The sequence below is a fragment of the Culex quinquefasciatus genome, chromosome 3 (assembly GCF_015732765.1).
Source record: "Culex quinquefasciatus strain JHB chromosome 3, VPISU_Cqui_1.0_pri_paternal, whole genome shotgun sequence".
Taxonomy (NCBI): Eukaryota; Metazoa; Arthropoda; class Insecta; order Diptera; family Culicidae; genus Culex; species Culex quinquefasciatus.
In genome coordinates this window covers 32,572,745-32,595,275 of record NC_051863.1, presented here as the reverse complement: position 1 = coordinate 32,595,275, position 22,531 = coordinate 32,572,745, and the positions used below count along the sequence as shown (strand labels likewise).

Sequence of the window (22,531 nt, the reverse complement as noted above, 5' to 3'; positions counted from 1 at the left end):
CGTACCATTTCGTGTAATTGAACCCAACCAGTATTGCTGTAATTTCCTTCTGCATTCTACGCAGTGCTGCCAGCTCTGAAACTGACAGGAAAAACTAAGAGTATAAATTCCTCATTAATGCTTCTTGCAGATCCTCTTCCAAAAGTAGAGCTAATGCATTCTTTCTTGCACAAAAGTCTTTCACTTACCGGGGAAAAAAAGAGCAAGTAACGTCAGCAATGCTGAAATACTGGGGGAGGGGATCAGATTCTCCTTTTTCATTATGGCCAGGAGTTCAAGTGCTCCAATCATGTTGAAAACTCAGGTGTGTGTGTGTGTGTGCATTCACTTCTCCGGTGCACGTGCGTAACAAAGAAGAGCCATTTCATTTGCATTCAAGAGCTGAAGTTGCTGCTGCCTGCCAGTATGTAAGGACCGACAAGGATCTCTCGATACGTACTGCGGGGGATGGGTCTTTGGAATTTCAGAACAATCGAGCGAATAAAGGGGGTCAAAGTTAAAGGTGATGAATTTTTTAACTCGATTACTTCGCTTTTGGGTGCAATTGAGTAAACGTTTAATTTGGGTATGAGATTGATACTCACTCAGTGATTCACACAAAAAAAAATGTAGAGATGATTAGGGATTCGTACCTGAAATGAAAAAAAAGAAGAAAAATATTAAGATGTATTTAAACGATTTGTTGCGGTACTAAAATGAAACTACAAATTTGCGCAATAACCACACTGTAATTTATTATATCTCCAAAAAATGGGGGAGCACTTTACTTAGTTCAATCCTAAACAAGAAATAACGAATAAAAGAATCCTTTTCGCGAGTCATAATCCACTGCGCCAGAGGGGAAAAAACATAATACATTACCAAACATAAAAGGAAAGACCCCCCCCCCCCTCACTCTCTCTTCTTGGCAAACTCACCCTCGGCAATATCCGTAAACAAATAATAAAAAGCCAGTACACGTACCGGCCTCATCCCACCTCCAGGAAAACTCAGGTCGGTAGAATCCGCATAAAACGTAACGGTATACCCGTTTAGTCGTACGATAAAGCAAGCCCGACCGATCCTTGTTTATGAAAATAAGATTATTATTTATTGATTAGAGAGAAGGAAGCCGGGGACTTTTTTTTACTCCACCTTCATTCGGGGACCACGTGGCCCAGGTTGTTTGGAGAATTTGCCATTCCGACCGTGGGGTGTACGCTTTTCAATTGAGGATGATTGGGGGAATGTAACATATTAGAAGTCCTTTTGGAAAATATCATGACAAAAGTTCTTATTGATACCAAAATACTGTTTAGCCAAAAAAAAAAAAAAACAAAGCTTAACACAAATTTTTGTTTTGTCGTGGAAAATCACCAATAAGCCAACTCCTTTCGGGTCGACGAGTCCTTGCTGCTATTGCAGCTCAAGTACTTTCGGTTGTAAGCGTTGGAGGGAGCCCCCCCCCCTTCTCCAAAACAAGTGGCATAAAGTGGATACTGGACTGTTCGTATCGGAATCGTTTTCATAAAGTGTACCATTTTATGGCCGATCGGGTGGAAAATATCCTTTCGTTCAGAGGGAACGAAAGGGCTCAATTTTGCTATGGATTGTCCTTGTTTATTGCAATGGGATAATTTGGTACTATATCTAGGCAGAAGATGTTTGCGAAATGAAAAATGCGAAACAAATACGAGCAGAGTGAATGATGCGTCGGCGTGCCTTCCAAGCAGCGATGCTGAAGATATTTTTCAAAATTTATTTCGATTTCCCGTACATACTTTTTTCAAAGGAAAATTTTATATTTTTGAGTAATTTTGGTCAACTCTTTTCATTTATCAGAATGTCTCGGGGAAAACAGACAAATTTTCTCATTGGTCTAAAGATTACAAGAAAAATATAAAATTCTACACCTTCCTGTATCACTTCACACCTATTTAGATTGAATAACACATTTTTTACACAAAATCTGTTCAAATTCCCAAGTAAATAATAAATAAAATTACGTGAAAGTTGAAATATGTTATTATTTATTATTTTATTATTTCTCGTTTAATGGTTTAGTTTGATCAAATTCTTAAGTTGCTTCGAAAATCGATTAAATTATAAGATTTTGAATGTTCTAAAAAATAAAATTTCGACAATGAAACAATCAAGAGAGTCAAAATAATCAAGATTATCAAGAGAATTTAAATGAACAAAAAATCATGGTTATCAAAAGAATCAAAATTATCAAGAGAGTTAATTATTTTAAAAGAGAATCATAAGAGCCAAGACAATCAAAATAATTGAGAGAAACAAAAGAATCAGAAGAATTAAAACAATAAATCAAAACCAAACTAAATCAGCATTATCAATAACAATCAAAAATATCACAAAAAATCAAGAGAATCTTGAAGAATTAGGCAGAATGAAGAGAATTTCAAAAATCAAGAAAATTAAGGCAATCAAGACAATCATGAGTATCAAGATAATCAAACGCATCAAGAGAATCTAAAGAATCAAACGCATACAGAGAATCAAGAGAATCAAAAGAATCAAGTGAATCAAGAGAATCAAAAGAATCAAGTGAATCAAGTGAATCAAGAGAATCAAGAGAATCAAGAGAATCAAGAGAATCAAGAGAATCAAAAGAATCAAGAGAATCAAGAGAATCAAGAGAATCAAAAGAATCAAAAGAATCAAGAGAATCAAGAGAATCAAGAGAATCAAGTAATTTTGGTAATTTTGGTCATTTTGGTCAGTTTGGTCATTTTGGTCATTTTGGTCATTTTGGTCATTTTGGTCATTTTGATCAGTTTGATCAGTTTGGTCATTTTGGTCATTTCGGTCATTTTGGTCATTTCGGTCATTTTGGTCATTTCGGTCATTTTGATAAATTTAATCATGTTGATCATTTTGATCATTTCGGTTATTTTAGTCATTTCGATCATTTTAGTCATTTTGGTCATTTAAGTCATTTTAGTCATTTTGGTCATTTTGATCAGTTTGATCAGTTTGATCAGTTTGGTCATTTTGGTCATTTCGGACATTTTGGTCAATTCGGTCATTTTGGTCATTTCGGTCATTTTGGTCATTTTGAAAAATTTAATCATGTTGGTCATTTTGGTCATTTTGGTCATTTAGTCATTTTGGTAATTTTGGTAATTTTTGAAAATTTGATCATCTTGGTCATTTCGGTCATTTTAGTCATTTTAGCTATTTTGGTCATTTTGGTAATTTTGGTCATTTCGGTCATTTTAGTCATTTTAGCTATTTTGGTCATTTTGGTCATTTTGATCAGTTTGATCAGTTTGGTCATTTTGGTCATTTCGGACATTTTGGTCATTTCGGTCATTTTGGTCATTTCGGTCATTTTGGTCATTTTGAAAAATTTAATCATGTTGGTCATTTTGGTCATTTAGTCATTTTGGTAATTTTGGTAATTTTTGAAAATTTGATCATCTTGGTCATTTCGGTCATTTTAGTCATTTTAGCTATTTTGGTCATTTTGGTCATTTTGGTCATTTCGGTCATTTTAGTCATTTTAGCTATTTTGGTCATTTTGGTCATTTTGATCAGTTTGATCAGTTTGGTCATTTTGGTCATTTCGGACATTTTGGTCATTTCGGTCATTTTGGTCATTTCGGTCATTTTGGTCATTTCGGTCATTTTGGTCATTTTGATAAATTTAATCATGTTGGTCATTTTGGTCATTTAGTCATTTTGGTAATTATGGTAATTTTTGAAAATTTGATCATCTTGGTCATTTCGGTCTTTTTAGTCATTTTAGCTATTTTGGTCATTTTGGTCATTTTAGTAATTTTAGTCATTTTGGACAATTTGGTCATTTTGGTCATTTTAGTAATTTTAGTCATTTTGGACAATTTGGTCATTTTGGTCATTTTGATCAGTTTGATCAGTTTGGTAATTTTGGTCATTTCGGTCATTTTGGTCATTTTGATAAATTTGATCATCTTGGTCATTTTGGCCATTTTGGTCATTTGGTCATTTTGGTCATTTTGGTCATTTTGGTCGTTTTGGTCATTTTGGTCATTTTGGTCATTTTGGTCATTTTGGTCATTTTGGTCATTTTGGTCATTTTGGTCATTTTGGTCATTTCGGCCATTTTGGTAATTTTGATAAATTCGATCATGTTGGTCATTTTGGTCATTTCGGCCATTTAAGTCATTTTGGTAATTTTGGTCATTTTGGTCATTTTGATCAGTTTGATCAGTTTGGTCATTTTGGTCATTTCGGTCATTTTGGTAATTTTTGAAAATTTGATCATCTTGGTCATTTTGGCCATTTTGGTCATTTTGGTCAGTTTGGTCATTTGGGTCATTTTGGTCATTTTGGCCATTTTTGTCATTTTGGTCATTTTGGTCTTTTTGGTCATTTTGGTCATTTTGATCATTTGGGTCATTTGGGTCATTTGGGTCATTTGGGTCATTTGGGTCATTTGGGTCATTTGGGTCATTTGGGTCATTTGGGTCATTTTGGTCATTTGAGTCATTTTGGACAATTTGGTCATTTTCGTCATTTGGTCATTTTGGTCATTTGGGTCATTGGGTCAATTGGGTCATTTTGGTCATGAGTCATTTTGGTAATTTTGTTCATTTTAGTAATTTTGGACAATTTGGTCATTTTCGTCATTTGGTTATTATGGTCATTTTGCTCATTTTGGTCATTTTAGCTATTTTGGTCATTTTAGTCATTTTGGTCATTTTGGTCATTTTGGTCATTTCGGTCATTTTGGTCCTTTTGGTCATTTTGGTCATTTTGGTCATTTTGGTCATTTTGGTCATTTTGGTCATTTTGGTCATTTTGGTCATTTTGGTCATTTTGGTCATTTTGGTCATTTTGGTCATTTGGGTCATTTTGGTCATTGATTATTTTGATTATTTTGATTATTTTGATTATTTTGATTATTTTGATTATTTTGATTATTTTGATTATTTTGATTAATTTGATTAATTTGATTATTTTGATTATTTTGATTATTTTGATTTTTCTGATTATTTCGGTAATATTGGTCATTTAGTTAATTTAAAGAATCCAGCGAATCTGCAAAATTAACAGAATCAACTGAATTAAGAAAATGGTGTTGATAATCCAGAATTATTTCCAGGACTTTTGAAGAAAGGTGCATTTTGTTTTTTTTTGTGTCACAAAATTGCCCATATCTTTTTTATTACACAGAAAAAAAATCAATTCTCGTAATCGTGAATTAAGTTTACGAATGAGGGAACCACGAAGGAATTTATTCATGAGTATGGTGCATTTTCACTATTAACGTGAATATATTCCTTCGTGGTTCTCGCATTCGTGAATTTAATTCACGATTTCGAGCATCGATTTTTTTCCGTGTAGTAGGTACATATGTCATTTATGCTAAATTATCAGTAATTTAAAATGTAACCTTTTCGAAGTGAGACAACAACAAAAATCATAGATTGTGCTTGCGATTATGAAAGTATTATTGTCATGTTCGTTTCAGGTCTCCTTCGGGACGGAGAATTTCATCAAAACAGTTAATTAACAGCAGAAATTTACAACTTGAGGTCGGTACAGCTAAATTAAATTCCAAACGTCGTGAGATCATCATGGCATGGAGTGCAATTGATTCCGGGTAAAAGGGTTGTGTTGTTTGGTTTCGTGTTCCAGGCAGGCGGCAGCAAGGGGTCATCCAATTTACAGCACCGTGTAGGCAGCGGCCACCGGGGCAGCGTACGGATAGGTCGCGGCGTACGGATATCCGGCGGTGTAGGCAGCGGCGTAAGCGTACGGGCTGGCTGTGTAGGCCGCGGTCAGCGGAGCGGAGTACGCCGCCAGAGCCGGGGATGCCACCACCGGGAAGTAGGGCTTGGCGGAAACGCAAGCGATGAGGGCCAGGACGGCGAAGAAGATCTGCGGAAAAATGGGAGGGAAATTGTGAGCTTTTGAGCTTCTTGCTAGAATTTTAAAACCGAGAACTTACCACTTTGGCGAACATTTTTGAACGGTTGATAATACTTTGCAGTCGGTTTGCAGTGGATGAACTGTGCTCTCTTCAGTGATTAGAAGAGGATTTTATACCTCCCAAGCCCGCCAGGTGTTCAATACGCGCGAGGTGACCGAATCATCGCCTCGACCTTGTCCTGTCCAACGATACGGTGACCTCTCTTCACGACGACGACGACGACGGTGACAACGATTTGTGTCCGCGGAACGTGAGCGACCGCAATTCGATCGGGTAATGGACACCGCATCGCATCGTCTCCATCGAAATTAGCATGGAGCACTGCACCGGGACCTTGCTGTAGTTTAGTTGGTTGAACTATGCCTAGACTAAGAATTCTCGGCGAAATCAATGCAATCAAGTTTTTTTTTTAACAACAACCCAGAAAAACAAAAGGGCAAAAGGACAAAAAGACAAAAGGACAGGACATAAAATCTTTAATTTTGAGTGCTGAAATTTAAATGATTTAAAGCAAATTTTTTAGCGTCTGATTTCCTAGAGATTTATTTCTAAAATGCAACCATCAAATTGCACCCAATTGATGCAAGCCTATCGAAACTGACAATTTGAGTTGCTGATGTTCAATAGTTGATTTTAGCGCACTGCTGTTTACTCAGCAAAGCGCGCAATGTTTCCAACTTGACGTGAACTGATTGCAATCATTTCGTTGCCGTACAGCGAGAATTTTCACTAGATGAGTTGAGATTCAACAAAAACAACCCCACGGCCAATAACTTCCGTAGTCAGACTTAGTCAGGAGTGGTCAATTTGGAGTTCGCGCTCTTCTAAAAAAAGGGTTTCAATTCCAATTCCATTTCCAATAAAATCCCACTTGGCCCCATTAAACTTCTAGCTGACGCACGGAGCCAAAATCGCATGTGCTCCAGAACGTATCGATTAATGAACCCAGGCCCCGGCTTTCATCCCAATCGTACACGCGCGCCATCAATTTCGATGTTCATGACGACTGTATTTCGGCTCCCGGGTCAGGTCCATTCCATACGCCGTTCACGTTTTACGGCACAGGGTTGGACGTGCCGCTGCCACTTGGAGGACACCACACATTGTCACCTCCTACTCCGCCTCCGAAATCAGCTCTACCGAGCCGGGCCGGGACCGAATTGCTCAGTGCTTTCCATATAAATAGCCGGTGGCCACCGACGGAATGGTATCAGTTCCAATCGAACCCAAAGCAACAACGAGAAGTTCAGTCCCGCCGCGCTTCAATCAACCGCAATTTCAATCAAGATGTTCGCCAAAGTTGTGGTAAGTAAAGGGAGCCTCGAACGGACTCCAGTGTTGTGATCCTAGGCGAGCGCAGCTCGCCAGCTCTATTCTAGATCTAACCCAAAAAAACTCCCTCTTTCCCGCTCCAGATCTGCCTGGTCGTGTGCGCCACCCTGACGTCGGCCGCCGTTCTGCCCCTGGCCGCTGCCCCGCTGGCCGCCGGAGTTGTCGCCCCGTACGCCACCTCGTACAACGCGCACACCGTGAACCACAACATTGCGGCGCCGTACGTGGCGGCGGCCGCTCCCCTGGCCACCGCCCGGTACGTGGCCGCCCCGGTTGCTGCTCCCGTGGCCGCCAGATACGTTGCTGCGGCACCAGCTGCCCCGGTGGCGTACGCTGCTGCCTCCCCGTACGCGGTCTCCCCGTACAGCTACCCGTACCTGTTCTAAGGAAAAAATAATGGGAGCTCTTGAAGGAGCGCTCTACTAGTCAATGGTGATGATGCTGGACAATAGCTGTTATGAATAAGAAATCTTGTTGAAATTTATATTGGTGAATCTTCCTTTATCCGAAATAATCCTGAAGAATTATTTTTAAGTCTATTAAATATAGCAATGTTAATGCTTGAGAATACTAAAAAAAAATCCAAGAATAGAAAAAAAAACAACTTAACTGAATCACATACAAAAACATTATTTTATTTATTCCTGTTTATAAAATTTGTAACCTGTCTTACAGAACATAAAAGCTTTTTCAGAAAATTTAATTTTTAATTTCGAAATTAATCGATTATTACCTAAAAAAAATGCAAAAAAAAACATTAAAGATTTTTCCTCTTATTTTTGAGAAACATAAACTTGAAATTCCTGATACACAGTTTTTTTTATAAAATAATAGACGGATTTACAAACTTAAAAAAAATTTAGTAAATAAATTCAATAAATCATTTTAAATTTGAAACTTTCTCGTGCTTTCGAAAAAAATAAGATTTTTTTTTCACAGAGGCATCGAAATGTTTGCCAATTGAATGATACATGCAAACTCAAATTGTAAAGCTAGAAGATCCATCCCAAATTGTTGAGCTAGAAGATCCACCTTCAATGTTTTAGAGTGAATTGATAGGAAATTTAGTTATTGTTAAAAAAAAATACATTCAGATTTGATAAGTTTTGACCCGAACAGACGGTAATCACAAAATTCATGCCATTTCAATAACAAATACTATTAAAATAACAGAAAGTGTTATGGAATATTCTTGAAAAATCCAACTTTGCATAAGAATTGAATAACAGTTTATGTTATCATAACAAAATTGGTTATTGGTCTGATATTGGTTGAAAGCCAAAATAGCTTTGGAATAACATTTTTTATTATGGAAGAATACCTCCAACTGTTATTGGGATGATCGGATTAGTTGTTAAGATAACAAAAAATAATAACAAAGATTTGTTTGAAGCATAACTAAAAGTGTTATTAGTCTGTTATTACAATAACAATCCAGTAAGGGTTATTCTCTACCAACTCAAACGAAATCGGGGAAAGTTGCCCCGACCCCTCTTCGATTTGCGTGAAACTTTGTCCTAAGGGGTAACTTTTTTCCCTGATCACGAATCCGAGGTCCATTTTTTGATATCTCGTGACGGAGGGGCGGTACGACCCCTTCCATTTTTGAACATGCGAAAAAAGAGGTGTTTTTCAATCATTTGCAGCCTGAAACGGTGATGAGATATAAATTTGGTGTCATAGGGACTTTTATGTAAAATTAGACGCCCGATTTGATGGCGCACTCAGAATTCCGAATAAACGTATTTTTCATCGAAAAAAACACTAAAAAAGTTTTAAAAATTCTCCCATTTACCGTTACTTGACTGTAAAATTTTTTGGAACATGTCATTTTATGGGAAATGTAATGTACTTTTCGAATCTACATTGTCCCAGAAGGGTCATTTTTTCATTTAGAACAAAATTTTTCATTTTAAAATTTCGTGTTTTTCTAACTTTGCAGGGTTATTTTTTAGAGTGTAACAATGTTCTACAAAGTTGTAGACAATTACAAAAATTTTGATATATAGACATATGGGGTTTGCTTATAAACATCACGAGTTATCGCGATTTAACGAAAAAAAGTTTTGAAAAAGTTACTTTTTGCGTTTCTCTTTGTTTCGTCGTCCGTGTCTGTCGCGGGTGACCATGAATGGCCATGATCGATGACGACCAACTTTTTCAAAACTTTTTTTCGTAAAATCGCGATAACTCGTGATGTTTATAAGCAAACCCCTTATGTCTATATATCAAAATTTTTGTAATTGTCTGCTCTACAACTTTAAAGAACATTGTTACACTCTAAAAAATAACCCTGCAAAGTTAGAAAAAAACACGAAATTCTAAATTGTTCTAAATGAAAAAATGACCCTTCTGGGTCAATGTAGATTCGAAAAGTACATTAAATTTCCCATAAAATTCCAATTTTTTTTACAGTCAAGTAACGGAAAATGGGAGAATTTTTAAAACTTTTTTAGTGTTTTTTTCGATGAAAAATACGTTTTTTCGGAATTCTGAGTACGCTATCAAATCGGGCGTCTAATTTTACACAAAAGTCCCTTTGACACCAAATTTCTATCTCATCACCGTTTCAGGCTGCAAATTATTGAAAAACACCTCTTTTTTCACATGTTCAAAAATGGAAGGGGTAGTACGCCCCTCCGTCACGAGATATCAAAAAACGGACCTCGGTTTCGTGATCAGGGACAAAATTTACCCCTTAGGACAAAGTTTCACGCAAATCGAAGAGGGGTCGGGGCAACTGCTGTGTGAGTTGGCGGAGAATTACCCGTAACATAAATTTCATAACGACAAATAACAAATCTTGTTATAAATATTTCATGTTATTGGCCTAGTATTTTCAAATATCAAAAAATGTTATTCCCAAGTTATTTCCGTCGGCTCGGGATAGATATCGCTGCTAACTACATAGGAATCCCAGCAAGCTTAACTCAAGAGAGCATAGAGGTATCGAATTGTTTGCTAATTGAATAATATATGCAAAACTCAAATTGCGTTGTTTCTCATTTTATTAACCATATTTTGGGAGCGAGAAGATCCGCCTTCAATGTTTAATTTAAATTTAAATTTTAAATTTCAATTTAGTGATTGTTCGAAAAAAAATAATTAAGATTTGGTAAGTTTTGAGCACTGATTCTGAAAATCGAAAAATGATCTTTTTATTAGAAAAGATGAACTTTTCGTTACTTCAAAAAAAATAATTCATTTTTCAATACAAAGTTCATTACAATTGTAAATCAAAGTTCAAATCAATAATTGAAGTTTTTTTTTTAGATGCTAAGCGCGAAATTTGTTTCAATCTGTTTTAAATCATTTGAGACAAAAAAAATGGACTTTCGATATGTTTCGCTCATCAATAAACGAAGGTTTTTTTAAAATTATATTTTATTGGTTTAATATTGATGTTTTATAGTTTTATAATGTTTGTCCATTCAATTCTTTTTAAAAAGTTACCAAAAACCAAATACATTTTTGTACGGAAATTATCCGATTTTTTTAAAGGAATTATGTAGTGAAACTGATGTTTAGTATATGATTCTGTATTAAACAATAAAATGAATGATAAAAAGGGAAAAAATAGATTCAAAACACTAAAATGGCTATAGTCACTAGCAGTTGATGGCGCAAGCTTTTGAATGTCTTGAAAATTGAGTTCTTTGAAATCAAACGTATTTACTGAAAAATAGTCAAAAAAAATTAAGTAGTTTAATTATCTTTACCAGAGGCGACTCGTGCCCGAATGTAGTACCTGTTCAATGTTATTTTTTAAATTCTTTATTATAGAGTTTTTCAGCCGGATGCTGGTTCAACTCTTTTGGATGATTTGACTTCGTGCTTGAAGTCGACCCGGTTACAATGTTGTTTTTAATAAATATTGATTATAATAATAGATCGTAGTTAATTTTTGAATCTTAATGTTAAAAAATGTTTTTGAAGCTTTTTTCTTTCCAATGGCTTTTATGTTTATGTTTTATTATTTTATACTATTATAATTTTCTGTTTATGCAAATAATTAATTACACTTATGATTAAGACTTTTTTATCTCGTTAAAATGTATTTTTAAGACTTAATCATTAGCGTGGCGAATGTGGAAAAATAGAGCAATCGCTCTGCCATCCTTATCGAAATTCAAGGGAAGTTATTGAACATTGTACTTCATCCACAACATCCTTCACAAAGGAAAACTGTTTGTTGGGCTTTTTAAGGCCCAACTAATATTGAGCTAACTTGGTTACTATTTAAAAATTCAATTGACATTTTACTTTATACTTTATACGACCTGGTTGTATCGCTTTTGATCCTTTGTCAATTTTTTAGAGAATTGAATTTACTCACTGTTATGTCCTCATGGTTTTGGAATTTAATTTCTGAATAAAAAGAAGAGCTTCTTCTGATGTTAAAAACAAAACTATATCGACATGAATCCGAGATAATGAAAATATTTGTTTTTAGCATCAGTAAAAAAAAAGTTTTCAGAACTAATTCATGCTACAATATATGATAATAATATATTCAACTAGAGTGAACCGGACCAACAGCCTGAATAAACACAGTCGTTTTTGGAGCATTTAATGGCATCAAATCTTGCACTTTTTAGGACTGCATCCGCTTTAAATACAATCATCCTGAAAATAAAATAACGATCATGGTTGAATCTACGATCATAATTCTTCTCATGTGTCCCGAGTCTGGAAAAACACAGTACTTTTTTGTTTCAATTGTTTCAATTCAATCTATCAATCACACTATCTAAACTTAACATTACATCACTTTCCAGTAGAGCAGGAATCCACTAGTTACCAAGAAGATCGAAGAGGTTCAACGCGCGCAGTTGAACATTCCAGTTTTAAAACAAGCCATCACCAGTCTGCGCAAAACAGCCTGATGCCTAAAAGTGCGCCAAATATAGAGCAATATCTGTCGTGCTCTCGCGCTCTCTCATTTATTCATGCTCTCAACGTGCTGTCAACGCGCTGGCTTGTTTACCTCTTGCAAGCAGCTCCCTGCAGAGCTGAGCGAGCTAAGTCAGCTGGGGCCTGGGGGTGGCATTTCGCTCTCTCCCAAAAATGCTGTCAGTTCACGCTCTCAGATTGAACCTGATTTACCAACACATCGATACTGCCGCTGCGTATGAATAGGAAGCTCTTTACATGTGTTGATTTTTTCTGTATGGAGATTTTTCCCGACGTTCAAAGGGTCGGTGTTGAACGCGACGAGCATTTGCGCGTGGCCCGCTAGGCTGGCTCGTTTTAGTATTGGTGGGTTGTAAAGAGAGGTAAAGAGTAAAGGGTGGCGGGCCAAAGCTTTTTCGGTGCATGCAGCGCTGCTGGACATAGGGCGTTTAATTTGTTAACGTATATTCAAACAAAAATTGTAATTTTATGTTGCTGGTTTAAAAAGCACCACGGCACATAAATAAAAAAAAATATCCGCTTGAAATCGGCTACCTGTTCAATGAACAGGTTGAACAGGTGGACGAGTCGCCTCTGATCTTTACCAATCCAAAATTGTATTACAAATTTGAAGCGAAAAAGAAAAAGGCTTTCAAAAGTCCAGCTTTGAGTTCCTGTTTTCTAGCCGAAGTTTAATCCAAATAATGCATCACAGTCAACAAGTACAAGTCTTGAGATTTTCTTCTAGGACAAAACCAAACACCCAAAATTCTGAATCAAGAGAATCGTTCCCTCAAAATTTATTGAGGGCTCAGCGCCAAAATCGAGAGAATTATGCTATCAACTCACACCACCATAACAAATGAGTTCATTCGTTAATTGAAACAATAAATCTCCAACAAGTGTCATACATCGACATCTAACCACTCCTTGTTCATCAAGCTGTGGTGGCCGAGGCAGTTAAGTCATTGAGTAAGTATGTCAAAGGTCTCTGGTTCGATTCCCGTAGTTGACACTTTTGGTTTTTGTTTTAACAGATGAACTTTTTTTTTGCAAATGAACCTCGAGAGAATAGTTCTATCGCCCATCTCGAGCTGTGTTCTCTGCGTCCGTGAATGGTACCACTATTCTCTCGACTCGAGACCATCATTCTCTCGGACTAGCGCTGCCAGTTTTGGGTGAACCCATGCATAAAATGTAAAGACTTCTGAGTAAAGCATGTTTTTTTCCAAAAACAAATTCAAAACCTTTTATTTGTAAGAATGCCAAACAAAAAAAATATCTAGTGAAGGTAAATATTACAAAATTCCTCTCTAAATGAGTGATGTCACTGCCAAACATTCACAAAACTTCTTCCACTTTATTTTATAAAAATAAAATAAAAAATCATAATTTGTAAACAACAAAAAGTACCTAATACCTAAATAAAAAAAATTGAACGTCAAGGAACGTATTTATAAGATGTTTTAAAGCAATTTTTACTCTGGTTTTTATTTAAAATTGAAGGGAGCGACAAACTTTAAATAAAAACTTTTACTGTTTAAGTTTATTTTCAATATTTTTGATAAATCATTTTAATTTTATTTTTAATTTAAACTTTTTTCTCTCCTCGGAATAATCTTCATCAATCTTCACCTATTTCTGGAAAATCAGCAAACTGATCTAATTGTAACGCTTTTTCTGATTTCATGGCTTTATTATTTTTTTTTGTGAAATAAGTAATAAGTTTTAAAATTGAAAATGAGAAACAAATTCTAATTTATCATAAAAAATGAAAAACAAAAATAAACGTTCTGAATATGCGGTTGATTTATTTTTAAATTAAAGTCACATTTTTCCTCTTATATGTGAATGCTTTGGAAAGCGTAGAACACTTTTTATTTTTTATGCTTTAGGGGTTTATTACGAGAACATTGATCAAACATTTAAAAAATTTACTTCAATTTTATTCCAAAAAGCCGTCGACATGGTTTTGGTGTTTTAGTTATTTTACTTATTCATCCACTGTGTGCTTCCAAATGTCTCATTAAAATGACATATTTGGATTGGTTCTACATATTTTGCTGTATAAGAAAAGACGGCTTCCGCATGCTCGATTGCATCAGGTCTCGCAACAAAGCTCTTTCGGGGGCTGACTTTTAACCTTTTGAGCATGAAATTGATAGCCCACAAAACTTATGCCACCCAGATTCTCTAACTCGCACACACACACACACACACATAACTTGGCCACACAATCGCCCCCAACCTCCGTTTCCAATTTGGCCATTACCGGTAACAATTTGGTCGTTATTTTTGGTGAACCACTTTACGCCTCATACATCGCACCACCACCCAGCTGAACACCATCATATTCACTTTGGATGCACAGGTGAAAAAGTTGAAAAATTCAATTTCGTATGTAATTTTGTCCAGTTCAACAGAAATATTTCTTCAAGAAGCATAGGAATAATTGAATGTGCAACTACCGGACTTCTTTTTTACAGTGTAGAAGGTACTTGCAAGGCACACACCGACGACCGGTACGTACTCACTCTACACACAGTAAAACACTTATTTATAACGAACTGTTTATGAAGTTTTTCCTCCTGAAACCACCCCATTTCTCATCCCCTCCTTCGTTCCTTCCCATGAAAGATCATGGGAAAATAAAAACGAAAACTCACAAAAGTTTAGCACCTACGTGTATGAACAGCAATTTTCGTGTGTTTGTGTGTGTGTGTGTGTTTTTTTTTAGAAAACAAGTGCAGTCAGCTTCCTCCAAGGAATGTTCAAAAGACTCACCGCCCTTTCTCTAATTTTCGCCCACTGTTCCCCACCAGTAAGTTCATGACAGAGCAGGAAGAAGAGTACCGTTCGCCCCGGAATTCGATATTGGAAACAAGTGTGTTCAAAATCATCATCTCTTCATCGCGGCGGTTTCTTTTATGCTCTGGCTGTACACAGTCAGTGTGGGTGGCACGAGCGGAAGGAGCGGGGTCACGCTGCAGGGTGGGGAGGCTTTTCTCAATCACTCTTATTGAACCTTATTTTTTACTCATGATAGTTCAATGAAAAATCACAAGCAAAAAAAAGATTTTGACCAGCTTTCGACTTTTAAAATTTATTGAAAAGATGACTTATACACAGTTTAACTTCAAATGTTTAAATTTTAAAATTGTTATAGAATATATGAAAAACTATAACAAGATATAATAACCAAACAAAAAAGTAATGCTAAAATACAGAAGAATTTACAGATCAATAGGGGAAATGTACCCTTTCTAATCAAACACTTATCTTCGTCATATGGAGAGTTTGATGCTCTATTAAAGCTCCAAAAATACTATTTATGCTATAAACTTACCAGCAACAGCACCGTCTCGAGTTAGCACGCAAATGTATGCTACTTACCTGGGCTGCGGAGTCGGTGTTTCAAACGATTCCGACTCCGACTCCGGCTTTCTGAGATTAACCGATTCCGACTCCGACTCCGGCTCTGGCTTTCAGCTCGAACCGACTCCGACTCCAACTCCGGCCTACAAACTCTAGCCGACTCCAGCTTTCAACAAATGGTTAGCTCCGACTCCGACTCCGAATCCACTTATTATGGAAACATTGATAAATAGAATTATTTAAATACTTTCTAAATATAATGTTTTCTCAAAAAAATAAATTCGAATCACAAAACTGAAAAAAAGTTCGAGGTAACAAGTTTTAAATATGATTGAAACAGAAATCAAAAAATATTTCTAATTTTGAAAGCATTTTCAGAAGAACAATTCAGAAGTACACAGAAAAAAATCAATTCTCGAAACCGTGAAGTCAGTTCACGATTATGAGAACCACGAAGAAATATATTCACGTTTATGGTGCAAATGCACCATACTCATGAATAAATTCCTTCGTGGATCTCACATTCGTGAACTTAATTCACGATTACGGGAATTGATTTTTTTCTGTGTAAGGACCAACATTTTACCGACGATTAATGATTTTTTTAAATAGTGATTTTTGTTAAACAATTAAATCATTTATGTAAAATCGAATTTACAATCGAAAAGTACTTAAGAGGCAGTATTTGTAGATTCTGCTCGGTTTGTTCTAGAGGTCGTATCGAGGTGCTCCGATTTGGATGAAACTTTCAGCGTTTGTTTGTCTATGCATGAGATGAACTCATGCCAAATATGAGCCCTCTACGACAAAGAGAAGTGGGGTAAAACGGGCATTGAAGTTTGAGGTCCAAAACACATAAAAAATCTAAAAATTGCTCGCATTTCCGTAAAACTTCATCAATTCCAACTCTCTTAGACGCATTCGAATGGTCTTTCGAAGCCCTTCAAAATGTGCTATAGACATCCAGGATTGGTTTGACTTTTTCTCATAGCTTTTGCAAATTACTGTTAAAAATGGATTTTTTTTAAAACCTTAATAACTTTTGGCAACAGCCTCCAACACCCATACTCCCATAGGTCAAAAGTTAGGTAATTTCATGGACTATAAGCCTACGGTATTAACTTTTTGGCCAATTGCAGTTTTTCTCATAGTTTTACGATTTTTCTAGAACAAACATTTTACAACGTTAATTTTTGCCCTGTAGGCCAAGAAGACGGCACTTTTTGGTCTCAATTTTATCATTTTCGGAATCCTCGGACAATTTCACGTAAGTTAGAAGTATTGGAGTTGTAATTTTTAATTAAAAAATAATTAAATAAAACATTTTTGAAAAAAGAAATGGATCTTATTTACCCTATGATCAATACGTCAAATGCTGTATCAAGTAGGCGAAAACTCGTTTTACCCCTAATCCGACAAAATTCTAAATAATATTTTAATTAATTCTAAATGGCAATTTTTTCAATCAAATTCAAAATTCCAACACCTCAATCTAATGTAAAATTTTCTGAGGATTCCGAATATGATAAAATTGAGACCAAAAAGTGCCGTCTTCTTGGCCTTCAGGGCAAAAACTAACGTTGTAAAATGTTTGTTCTAGAAAAATCGTAAAACTATGAGAAAAACTGCGATTGGCCAAAAAGTTAATACCGTAGGCTTATAGTCCATGAAATTCCCTAACTTTTGACTAATGGGAGTATGGGTGTTGGAGGCTGTTGGGAAAAGTTATTAAGATTAAAAAAAAAAACCATTTTTAACAGTAATTTGCAAAAGCTATGGAGCAATTCTCTACGAAATCGGTCTTTTTTCTTCAATTTTAATTTTTGTATTTTTTAATCCGGCTGAAACTTTTTTGGTGCCTTCGGTATGCCCAAAGAAGCCATTTTGCATCATTAGTTTGTCCATATAATTTTCCATACAAATTCGGCAGCTGTCCATACAAAAATGATGTATGAAAATTCAAAAATCTGTATCTTTTGAAGGAATTTTTGATCGATTTGGTGTCTTCGGCAAAGTTGTAGGTATGGATACGGACTACACTGGAAAAAATAATACACGGTAAAAAAATTTGGTGATTTTTTATTTAACTTTTATCACTAAAACTTGATTTACAAAAAACACTATTTTTAATTTTTTTATTTTTGATATGTTTTAGAAGACATAAAATGCCAACTTTTCAGAAATTTCCAGGTTGTGCAAAAATCACTGACCGAGTTATGAATTTTTAATCAATACTGATTTTTCAAAAATCGAAATTTTGGTCGTTTTTCAACTTCATTTTCGATGTAAAATCAAATTTGCAATCAAAAAGTACTTTACTAAAATTTTGATAAAGTGCACCGTTTTCAAGTTATAGCCATATTTAAGTGACTTTTTGAAAATAGTCGCAGTTTTCATTTTTAAAATTAGTGCACATGTTTGCCCAGTTTTGAAAAAATATTTTGAAAAGCTGAGAAAATTCTCTATATTTTGCTTATTCGGACTATGTTGATACGACCTTTAGTTGCTAAGATATTGCAATGCAAAGGTTTAAAAACAGGAAAATTGATGTTTTCTAAGTTTCACCCAAACAACCCACCATTTTCTATCGTCAATATCTCAGCAACTAATGGTCCGATTTTCAATGTTAATATATGAAACAATTGTGAAATTTTCCGATCTTTTCGAAAAAAATTTTTGGAATTTTCAAATCAAGACAAACATTTTAAAAGGGCGTAATATTGAATGTTTGGCCTTTGTGAAATGTTAGTCTTGATTTGAAAATTCCAAAATATTTTTTCGAAGAGATCGGAAAATTTCACAAATGTTTCATATATTAACATTGAAAATCGGACCATTAGTTGCTGAGATATTGACGATAGAAAATGGTGGGTTGTTTGGGTGAAACTTAGAAAACATCAATTTTCCTGTTTTTAAACCTTTGCATTGCAATATCTCAGCAACTAAAGGTCGTATCAACAAAGTCTAAATAAGCAAAATATAGAGAATTTTCTCAGCTTTTCAAAAATATTTTTTTCAAAACTGGGCAAACATGTGCACTAATTTAAAAAAATGAAAAACTGCGACTATTTTCAAAAAAGTCACTTAAATATGGCTATAACTTGAAAACGGTGCACTTTATCAAAATTTCAGTAAAGTACTTTTGATTGCAAATTTGATTTTACATCGAAAATGAAGTTGAAAATTTTACGACCAAAATTTCGATTTTTGAAAAATCAGTATTGATTAAAAATTCATAACTCGGTCAGTGATTTTGCACAACCTGAAATTTCTGAAAGTTGGCATTTTATGCCTTCTAAAACATATCAAAAATAAAAAAATTAAAAATAGTGTTTTTGTAAATCAAGTTTTAGTGATAAAGTTAAATAAAAAATCACCAAATTTTACCGTGTATTATTTTTTCCAGTGTAGTCCGTATCCATACCTACAACTTTGCCGAAGACACCAAATCGATCAAAAATTCCTTCAAAAGATACAGATTTTGAATTTTCATACATCATTTTGTATGGACAGCTGAATTTGTATGGAAAATTATATGGACAAACTAATGATGCAAAATGGCTTCTTTGGGCATACCGAAGGCACCAAAAAAGTTTCAGTCGGATTAAAAAATACAAAAAAAATCGAATGACCGAAATCCTAGAGAACTGCTCTATGAGAAAAAGTCAAACCGATCCTGGATGTCTATAGCACGTTTTGAAGGGCTTCAAAAGACCATTCGAATGCATCTAAGAGAGTTGGAATTGATGAAGTTTTACGGAAATGCGAGCAATTTTTAGATTTTTCATGTTTTTTGGACCTCAAACTTCAATGCCCGTTTTACCCCACTTCTCTTTGTCGTAGAGGGCTCATATTTGGCATGAGTTCATCTCATGTATAGACAAACAAACCCTGAAAGTTTCATCCAAATCGGAGTACCTCGATACGACCTGTTTCACATCGGTGAAAAACTTGCTCTTAACACATTTTTTTATTAAGTTCACTGTTTTAAAAATATAGCCTTTTGATGTTAAATTTTGTACGAAAAAAAACGGTTTTTCGATTTTTTTTTAATAGTGTTCTTGATTGACCATTCCTGAAATTTTTTTTTCGGTTCAGAAAATTTCCTACTATTTCGTCTAAGAAAATTGGACCACTGGTTGCAGCGATTCAGCGGATAAAAGAAATAGAAACAGGATATTGTTTTTTCTAAGTCTTACCCAAACAACTCTCCATTTTCTAATGTAGATATATCAGCAATTAATTGTCCGATGCTCAATATTGAATAAATGAAATTTTCCGAACTTTTCGGAAAAAAATATTTTTTTTGATGAATACTAACACTTCAAAAGGGCCAAACATTCAATATTTTTAGAAATGGACAATCATGGATACTATTTTTTTTAAAGTGAAAAAAACCGGCATTTTTCGAACAAAATTTTACTTTCAATTGATATATTTTTAAAACGGTATAAGGCTTTCTAGGCTCAGTGAACAAAATATAATTTAACCCAAAAATTATGAACTCCTCGTCACAGTGTCCTGATGCAAACTCGAGCTCGAGCTTTCACAGCCCTGCGAAATATGTTGGCTGACATATCGTGCGGTCAGTCATGAAAAACAAGCTGGAAGACGCCTGACAAAAAACTTTTGACAGAAAGTGATATGAAACCTGATGCAAACAAATGTCCAGCTGTCATGTAAACATACTTTGAATGTGTAGGTAATTTTCTGACTAGAAAGCCTTAAACTTAATCAAAATATATGAAAAGTACTTTTCGATTGCAAAACCGATTTTAATTTAAAAATTGGTCAGAAAATTTTTAAAATACCGATTTTGGGAAATTGATTTTTTACAAAAAAAAATCAACCGATATTTACGTAACTTTTTCATATGAACACCTGCCTAAATTGTATAGAGATTAGTATTAGTGAATCAAGGACACCAAATGGCTTCTTTGGTGATAGGGAATGCCCCCATAATGTTTAAGCCAAATATAGCAACAAAAAAAACAGAAAATAAAAAAAAGTTTGAAATCGGCCGATTTCGTAGGGAATTGCTTTTAGGATAAACTTAGTTAAAAAAATGGTTACGCAATGCATGCGACTTAAAAAAACAATTAAAAAATAAGAAGTTTTGTGAACAATAAAAAAAGCATAATTTTTGTTGAATTTTAAATAACTCCGACTCCAGCTCATAAAATGTAGCCGACTCCGACTCCAGCTGTTCGAGTTTTCGACGACTCCGACTTCGACTCCGACTCCAGATCCCCAAAAAGACCCGACTTCACCGACTCCACCGACTCCGGCTCTGACTCCGACTCCACAGCCCTGCTACTTACTGGCCAAAAAGATCAAGTTTAATGCACTTTTGATCATAATTTCTGTTTTGCGAGACCATTTCTCATCATTTTGGTGGCACACACATCCACACGCTAGATCAGAGGTTAACTGCTTAACAAAAGTGGAAAATTGTTCATTTAAAAGCATTTTGATATGCACGAATAGATGATGAAAGATGCCTCAGAGATTTGCTCTGATAGAAGCTTAAATTTGTTTGTTTAAAGGGGTGTTTTTAGCACGCTTAACAAACAGTTTCTATAAGAACATTTTAGCACTGTCAATTTGTGTGATGAAAAGAAGTCACAACTCAAAGTTAAAAGATATATATAAAATTCATTTCAACACCGAAATCACCACAAATCGGGTCACACACAGCTTCTTTAATCGCTGCAAGCAGGCCTGCAAAATGTTTCCAACCCAGCGTACACATGAAGCAAACCGAAATGTCAGTTCACTGCTAGCATCTGACTATAAGCCTACTGTATCCGTTCAACCACTGCCGCCTGACTCGTGCCGGTCGGCTGCTGGAGAATGAGAGACGTGAAAAAATGAGCTACACTCACTCAATTCGTGTCGTATGACTGACTCTTAAAATCCTCTCTAAACACTATTTTGACTATTTTTAAACAATTGAATGGTTCTAGACTGTGCAAAACACTTAAAACAACCATAACTTATAATCAAAATTACATTTCCACGCATAAATACCAACTTTTTGTGTAAAAACTTGTTTCTTTATGTGTGTGCGTGCAACGTCGAATGAGCGTTGGTCGACTACTGCCTCGCATTGCAGCTGCTCAGTGAGCTAGGGCACTCACGACTGAGTCGGGTTCGTTTATGTCACGGTTTTGCGGTTCAGTGAATGGATCTGAAAAAATCGTGTATGCGTCGCCGATTTTCGCGTCAGGACCCCTGACATTTTCAGCTCTGGCTGCAAGTACTCGTCACGGAACCCGGCCCATCAACCCGTTTGATGTTTGATAACTTTTACGTTTCCCGATAATCCACCGAATGACGAGCTTCGCCCCACATCTCGATACTGCTGCAAGTGACTGCATTCTAAAGTGTTGGCAGCACGTTCCAACACTTCTTGGAGCTGTCACGTGAACGGAGTTTGGCCCCGTGGCCACGTGACATGCGGGGCTTCCAGGAGAGGAGGGTGGGAGCACGACCACACGAGATGCAATCTATCTTGATGTGGTCTTCAGCACTGGGAGGATGGTTGTGCATCAACGACGATGTTGTCAAACGAAACCACACAAAACTCAGACTCTTTCGCCTGCTGAAAGTCTCCGCTCTTTCCGGGCACTAGAGCTTTGGCAACTTGGCGTGACAGTTTTCCGAATGGTGGAACGCTGTTGACGGAGCGGGATTTGCGGGATTTCTGAGCAAACTGGCGATGGGGAGTTCGGTTGGTGCGGTTTACCACCGTCGATACTGGGCTGGTGGGTGGTGCAGCGCGCGTTACTCCAGCAACAGTAAATAATTCTTGGAGGGTGTTCCGTTCTTGCCACTGAAGTGGTAGTACAAGATTCCTGGTGGAATGTTAGTTCAGTGAGAGATTTGTTTGAGATTCTGGGTTGGAAAAGAAGTTTTCCACCCAAGGCGATGAATCTTAAACTGTGTTACTAGGAGCAATAGTTTGAGTTCTGTGGCGACGATAGACTAAGTTTATTCATCTTCAACACC

General features: G+C 35.8%; 3 protein-coding genes across 7 annotated transcripts in view; 1 reads left to right on the top strand and 2 right to left on the bottom strand.

The window, feature by feature from the left end:
- Nucleotides 1–22,531, bottom strand: part of LOC6045170 (furin-like protease 1) — a 454,649-nt gene that overhangs the window by 353,296 nt on the left and 78,822 nt on the right. The window lies entirely within an intron of this gene.
- Nucleotides 5,415–6,087, bottom strand: LOC6047890. The gene is made up of 2 exons (XM_001864844.2): nucleotides 5,939–6,087; nucleotides 5,415–5,868 (listed from the first exon to the last, which is right to left on the bottom strand). Exons 1-2 carry the CDS (start codon nucleotides 5,951–5,953, stop codon nucleotides 5,653–5,655), a joined length of 231 nt encoding a protein of 76 aa, XP_001864879.2. The 5' UTR covers nucleotides 5,954–6,087; the 3' UTR covers nucleotides 5,415–5,652.
- On the top strand, nucleotides 7,133–7,736 carry LOC6047888 (larval cuticle protein F1). Its single transcript, XM_001864845.2, has 2 exons — nucleotides 7,133–7,225; nucleotides 7,336–7,736. The coding sequence occupies exons 1-2, from the start codon at nucleotides 7,208–7,210 to the stop codon at nucleotides 7,636–7,638; spliced, it is 321 nt and encodes a 106-aa protein (XP_001864880.2). The 5' UTR covers nucleotides 7,133–7,207; the 3' UTR covers nucleotides 7,639–7,736.